This window comes from Populus alba, chromosome 1, assembly GCF_005239225.2.
Source record: "Populus alba chromosome 1, ASM523922v2, whole genome shotgun sequence".
NCBI lineage: Eukaryota > Viridiplantae > Streptophyta > Magnoliopsida > Malpighiales > Salicaceae > Populus > Populus alba.
In genome coordinates, this window is record NC_133284.1 from 5985953 (window position 1) to 5993480 (window position 7528).

At 35.7% G+C, this 7528-nt stretch overlaps 1 protein-coding gene across 3 annotated transcripts; it reads left to right on the forward strand.

Moving 5' to 3' along the window:
- On the forward strand, positions 1 to 7528 carry LOC118043181 (uncharacterized protein At2g33490). Of its 3 annotated transcripts, XM_035051065.2 has the most exons (11): positions 1 to 445; positions 927 to 999; positions 2583 to 2657; positions 3372 to 3433; positions 3509 to 3577; positions 4247 to 4275; positions 4402 to 4606; positions 4682 to 4921; positions 5260 to 5322; positions 5857 to 6865; positions 7232 to 7528. In XM_035051065.2, exons 1-11 carry the CDS (start codon positions 317 to 319, stop codon positions 7240 to 7242), a joined length of 1965 nt encoding a protein of 654 aa, XP_034906956.1. In that variant the 5' UTR covers positions 1 to 316; the 3' UTR covers positions 7243 to 7528. The 3 variants fall into 3 exon arrangements, with proteins under 3 accessions (XP_034906956.1, XP_034906949.1, XP_034906961.1); XM_035051058.2 differs by having other exon boundaries at positions 4247 to 4606; XM_035051070.2 differs by lacking the exon at positions 1 to 445 and adding an exon at positions 2317 to 2375 and having other exon boundaries at positions 984 to 999; positions 4247 to 4606.

Sequence of the window (7528 nt, forward strand, 5' to 3'; positions counted from 1 at the left end):
ATATTAAATTTAGTTGTCCATTAATTTTTTTGTTTTGTTTTTAATTTTGGTTAGCTGATTTAATTTAAAAGAAATAGCTATTAATACAATCGATCTTGATCATCTCTCTCGCCTCTTTCTTTATGTTCCCGACGAAACCAGCTAGATATTCCTCCACAAATAGATAAAAATAACAAAGGAGGGAGTGTAAGTATTTCATTCCCATTTCCTCCTCCCTTCACAGTTGTCCATAAATAAAAGCTCTTCGATTTTGGAATTCAACTACAATAAGAAGGAACGAATTGAATTCCCTCCTCGTCAAAGGAAAGAAAAGAAAATGAAATCATCCCTGAGGAAACTGAGAGGACTTGCTGCCTTGCACAAACATGGACATGGTGGTGATCATAAAGACCGAAGGGATCTTCTCTCTCTCGGTCAATTAGACGAGCTCGCTAAAGCTTATCGGGTACTCCTCTCTCTCTCTCTCTCTACCGTTTGTTTGGTCGCCGAGAAATCCACGGAAATTGATAAATTATCGCGTAGCTTTTGAACCTGTCAAACCTTTGTTAATCGCTTTGCTTCCTTGATTTCTCTCTAACCAGACACGACCTGAAAATTACTTCCTTTCACTTGTACATAATTTACATTTTGTGATTGTCAATTGCAACTTTTATTTGTTGTTGAATTCCAAGCTTAATTTGATCCCATCAGTCTGTTCGGATACAACAACAGCAACAGCAACAGCAACAGCAACAAAGCAATGTTAGGGGAAGTATAAACATTGAAGAATGATCAGTTCGGTTTATGTATAAATTAGCTGTAATTAATTAATTAATCAATTAATTTAAGCTATAATAGTGCTGTAATGGTGGGAAGTTAGTCACTTTATTGTGATCAATTGGGTTTCTGTTTCTTCTAAAATATTAATTGCTTTTTGTTATTTTCAGGACATGCAGGATATGAAACATTGCTATGATAGCTTACTTTCTGCTGCGTCCGTGACTGCCAATTGTGCCTATGGTACTTCTTTCTTCTTCTTCTTTTTTAATTCCTTCTCCACGGATGTCACTATCAATTTATAAAAGGCGCATGAGGTTTGCTACTCTTTTATTGTCTGAGTTTTACAGCCTTACTAGCCTTACTAGCGCATGATTGTTAGTCTGCTAGGGCAGCTCGCATTTCCCTATCAAGTTGTCTTTTCAGTTAATAAATGAAGGGTAAAAATCATATTCATTCACTACAATTTTCTTCTTCTTCTTCTTTTGGGAATTTGAAGTGTAACTAATAATGATAAAGTTTTGGTGGAAGTCCTTTATCGAAAGGAGAAGGTGCAGTTAGAATGAAGTAACTGCCATATACTTGAAAAATGAAGCTAGAAGTTTTTTAAGGCAATGTGCTGGCTATAATAGCAAACGTTATTCTGTGATTGAAGAAAACCATCCCCCTGTCATCAACTAACATCCAAGGGCAACATTGCAAAAGCGAATTATTATGGTTTACAGCACAAAACATTTAGAAATGGGATGGAGTTGCCTTCTCCTTAAGTAAAGCCTTAGTAGTTGTGATTTAAGTATCATATTGACTCTGTTTTGGTAGCATTGGATATGGAGTTATTTAGATCATATGAACCACCTGTACATCATACGAGGAATACACGATCTCATGAACAAACTTGATGCATAACAAAGGGGCAAGACCTAGATTTTTGCATAATACTGGTGATACAATACTAATAATGGAGTACTTGCTGACATGGTTTAGAAAACCGCTGACACTTAACATAATGGAAATCAGGCAGAGTGTTATAATTTTGCAAACCACTGCTGCGGCATTTTTTCATTTCACACCACCACAGACCGTTACATTACCATTAGAGCCATCATGCTTGTTCAGGATGTAAATGCCAGGGAAAACCTCAGTTTTGAGCCATTTTTTTTGTTTTGTCATTGATAGTCTCCTCCAACAATTCTTCACATTCACTTCTAATTTTGTTTAGTAATTTCACCAAGATGAATCTTTCACTCTTCAGATTTCGCATCTAAACTAGACATCCTAGTGATCATTTTAAGATCTTATCCTAATACGTCAACTTGCTTCCACATTTGATTTTGCAAGTTATTGGTATGAACTTAGCATAAAAAGGATTACGTAGCATCTTGTTTTGCTTTTGTGATAAGTATTTACTACAGTGTCCCTTTGTTAAAGTTATTAAAAATATATGTTTATTACTTAATTTTTTAAGTTGCTAATAATCTGTGAATGTGACTGCCATGACTGTTATGTGATGCCTGGGATGCAATGACTGATTTAAACCATGCATCTCAATCTTATCCAAAGGACAAATCTGCTTTGGAAGCTTACATTGCAATAGATTCTCACCAGATGAACAGTAACTGGTAATAACCAATTTTGTGCACATGTGGCGCTGCATTTCCAACATTCTAACTTCTTGTTGGCCTTCTGGTTTGGAGATTGTCAGGCTTTACCTTTAAAATGAGTTCACATCACAGTGTTTTAGGTGTTAATTGGGAGCCCCTGAATTGAAGGATCCCTTTTTGGTGTGTGATTCTAGAATGCTCTTACATTGTTCTATCTTTCCTCAGAATTCTCAGAATCAGTGCGTGAAATGGGTGCTTGCCTTCTCGAGAAAACTGCATCGAATGATGATGAAGAAGGCGGTAAGTTAATGAAACTTTTATTTAATTCTTTTCAGTCACTAGATAATATGAACAGATAGTGGGTGTCTTAATTTGCTAATAATCTTAATATTGGTTTTAAAAGCTAAAAGAAAATTGCTAGCGGGGACTTCCTTTCAGCGTTATAGTAACATCTGAGTTGCGTATCATTTGTATAACTTTAGCAACACTTGCAACAAAGATATAAAGTTAAACCTTCTTAATCCTTTGCTATTGATCTATGCTTTAGATAATCATATTTGACTGAGAAATACCTAATTCACAGTCAATATATTGCTGTGTTTGTACATACTATCGATCCAGAGACCTAAGTAGAGTACTATACTATGTTTGTTTCAGTAATTATATCTTTTCGTAAATCTGTATTTTGGAAACCGTGTTTTTATTATTATCTTCCTTTCCTTAATTGAAGTTATATTCAAAATTGATTCTGTTTTATCTACTTAAGTTGCTAGAAAATTTACATGTGCATTTGACACATAATCAACCATTTAACCTGTTTTTTCATCAGCTTTAACTGAGGATGCTGTTTCAAGTTCCAAATGACATGAATAAATTCGAACAAACTTTAGTGCAATGATAATAATTGGCTCTTTAATTCACTGAATTTATTCCTTAGGAACGTGTAGTCTTTCACATGTAGTTGCACTCCAAAAAGGAGACAGAGAAGCTGAAGTTGGATCTGTTCCTTTGCAGGTAGAGTCTTGCTGATGCTGGGAAAAATGCAATTTGAACTCGAGAAACTTGTTGACTGCTATGTGAGTTGTTATGAATAAAAATTGCAACGAATCCTGGCTTTGTTGTGGTACTGATTTTTTGTTTAATATTTTCAGCGATCCCACATCGACAAGACGATCATAAGCCCGTCAGAGTCTCTTCTGAATGAGCTTCAAACAGTTGAGGTTAGTGGTACTTCTTTCAAGCTTTCGATATCTTAGACTTATCTATAACTTTCATCTTAAACTATCCTTGGAAAATGCTTAAATTCTTAATGACTGAAATCAGTGCTAATGCTTGCACATTTTATTTTATTATTTTTACTAGGATAAATTACAATAACCCCTTGAGGTATTGTGAAATTGCAGACACTGCTCAAAAGTTTAACATTTGACCAAAAAACCCTCAAATGTTTAATAAAAAAGTACAAAAACCTTCTTTGGTACCAAAAATGCCCTTTATTAAAAATTTTAAAAATATTTAAATAAAAAATTAAGAAAAATTAGGGAGAGAATGTAAAATAATTGGACATGATTATCTTTTAGTACATGAATAATATTAATATCACTATTTAATTTCAGTTAATTTTGTTTTAAGTTTCTTTTTTAATATTCTCTCTAATATATATATATATATATTATTTAATTCTATTCAAGTATTTCTTTTATAAGTAGTAATTACAGGCATTTTGGGTGTAATAGAAGGTTTTTGTCAAAGTTTCATACTTTTGGATGGTTCTTGTAATTTCATAATACCTTAAGGGTATCATGTAATTTAATCTTTTTACTATTATCGTGTATATGGTAATTCAAGCATTTTACTGAAGTTGCTTAAGACTTTTTTCATTCATACAGGGGATGAAGCAACTGTGTGATGAGAAAAGGTTCGTGGTACTATTTGAAGCACCTTTATACACGTGCACCAACACACTTAAAAAAGAAAAGAAACGAAAATTGAAAGCCCAGAAATTTAAGATAAGTTTCATCTCCCATTGCTACTTGGTCTACAGAGATGTATATGAGTACATGGTGAGACAGAAAGAAAAAGGGAGGGGAAAAAGTGGAAAGGGAGAGAGTGTCTCTATGCAGCAAGTACAAGCAGCTCATGATGAATATGATGAGGAGGCAACTTTGTTTGTTTTTCGTATTAAATCTCTGAAGCAAGGACAATCTCGCAGTCTTCTGACACAGGCAGCTCGGCACCATGCTGCTCAGGTTTATTCTTCAAACAATGTTTTTTCTTCATGTTGTTGGTTTAGTTGTTAACTATGCTTTCTTGCTTGAAAGCAGTTGTGCTTTTTTAAGAAGGCTCTTAAATCTCTTGAAGCTGTTGAGCCGCATGTCAAATTGGTCACAGAACAGCAGCATATAGATTACCACTTTAGTGGACTTGATGATGATGGGAGAGATGATTTTGATGATGATGATGATGGAGATTATGATGATGCCAATGATGATGGAGAATTGAGCTTTGACTATGGACAAAATGACCAGGAACAAGAAGTTTCCATTTCAAAAAAGTCAATGGAGGTAAGAGTTCAATGCACTTTTCATCAGCAGGGCTAATCAGCTTATCATTTCTTTTCAGAAAAGCAACCATTATGCATTTTGCTTTAGAGGATACTATGAATATCATTGCCTTGAAATAATGAAATTTGCAAAATTTGCAAACTTGTGGTTACTAGTGCATGAATTCAGAATTCTATGGATTGACCTTTCTGCCTTATTTGTTTATGCTGAAACTTATTCCACAGGTTAAACAATTCAAGATGATGTTTATAGTCATTTATCATGATTTCCAAATTTTTCTACCGATACGATTCAGTGGAATTTTCATTTCATTTTAACTTCAACTTTCTGTATAACAGTTTGTGCAGTTGGATTCGGAGGGTGTTACATTTCCCCAAGTTGCGACATTGGAGATGGCAAAGGTAAACCTTCTTATTATGGACTTTTGCATTCTGAGTGATCATGCTGTTTTCATATCTGTGTTATGCAATTGTAGGCCTGTTAATGAGTGACCTGATCTGTTTGGCCAGGCTATCTAAGAACTACTATCCAGTATTTCACCATCCTTGCATGGTTGAACTTTTTCAATAATTTGTGTACTTGAACTAGTCACCTTTCAAATCAGTATGAAACCTTAGCATGGAGAATCTGAATAGGAACGTAATGTAATGCAATACATGTCCATATTTCTGCTATCAGATAATTTTTTTTATTTCTTTTATAGATATCCGCTTGAACATGCATTTAAAGATCTCCCATTTGAGTTGGGTTGGATGAGTTGACGGATACATAAAATCTTTCACCCTTGCTTCCCATAGAGCACCCTATATATCTTGCACTATTCCAGCTCTAACATGTATGTTTGCTGTAATTTATTTTCTTAAATGATTTCAATACCAGAACTTCAGATCTTTCACTGATGATGAGTTTGATACTTATATTTGGATTGCCTGCAGGAAAATCTAGATAGAAGTTACAGGACAATGTCTTCATTTAAAGGAGAGCTTTGGACAGGGACCCAATCAGCTCCACTTTTTGCTGAAACTACATCTGATCCAACTGGAAAAACAAAAAAACTGACGCCATCATCCACACGAAAGCTCAACACCTATGTATTGCCTACCCCAGCGGACCCTAAGAGTTCAAATTCTACAGGATCTGGTAGCCCGGTTTCTGGAGCACTTAAGACAAGTTTGAGCAGACGCACACCCAGTTTGTGGCATTCATCCCCTCTCGACCAAAAAAAAATTGAGAAGTTATTAGGAGCTGAAATGTCTAACAAACCCACTACTAAAAATTCAAAGTCAGTACTCAAGGAGAGCAACAACAACACCACATCCACCCGACTACCTCCTCCTCTAGCTGATGGACACCTGTTTTCACGGCTTGAACCATTTGCTGCTTTTGATTCTAAGAAAACCAGAAGATATGCCTTTTCTGGTCCTCTTACAAGGAAGCCATTGTCTACCATGCCGGTCTCAGCAGAACATCCTCAATTATTCTCTGGACCCCTTCTGCGAAATCCAGCGACTCAATTATTATCATCTCCAAAAGTGTCTCCAATAATATCACCAAAAGTATCTCCTAGTGCTTCCCCTACTTTTGTGTCCCCGCCCAAAATCAGTGAGTTACATGAGCTTCCTAGACCCCCGCTCAGTTCAACCTCCAAGTCTCCAAGGGCTGAAGGTTTGGTTGGTCATTCAGCCCCATTGTTGCCCAAAGGTCGCATGCATCCTGGTACAAGAAAAACACCAGCGTCAAATGTAGCATCTCAACTGCCCACACCTTCTCAAGTTGTCCCTCGCAGTTTTTCAATACCCTCTAGAAGTCATAGAATAATGGTCGCTCAAAGTTCAGGGATTGTTGAGGATGTTGCCTCACCTCCTCTAACCCCGATATCTTTATGTAACAACTATCCATTATCCACCGGTTCCCATACTGTCAATCAGGTGGTTCAAATCAGAGGTAATTCATAATCCAATGTGTTTTTATGGTTGTCTAGTTTAGGGTATTTTATACTCGCACATCACCATCAAACTGATTTAGGTACTTTTGTGGATCACATAAAACCGTTCTTATACTAGTGGAAGTCCAAATGAGAACAATTTGTATGCTTTTGAGAAACTTCTTCATATATTTTTTCATCAGCTGTCATTTTTCTTTTAAATAATTCATGGAGGATACATAATTTGAGTTATTTAGCCAGACGGGTATGTGCACCAAGTGTGAAATGAAGTTGGTTTTTAATGTATACATCCTCATGCATCCCAGCTTTGTTTTGTTTTAAGATGTGGTGTTATTTCTAAATATCAGTACATTTGGTGTCTGCAGGTGCAGATTGATTCTATAATTTTGTAGCGATAGCTTTGCTTCAGATTCAGCAACCAAAAGTTGAGCGCTGAAGATTCTCTCGTCATTTGGTACAGGTGTAGATCTGTAAATATAATCCTTGTCTATTGTTTTTATATATGTTTGCATGTTTATCTTTGTTAATCCAGTCCTCATTCCTTATCGACGAGTACTTGGAATGAACCAATTAAGTGATTGGCTCAGAGTTTCATCGGTGACAAAATTTTGCTCTCCTTGGATTTAATAGGCAAATTCCATTTATTTTCTTTTTGGTTTGAA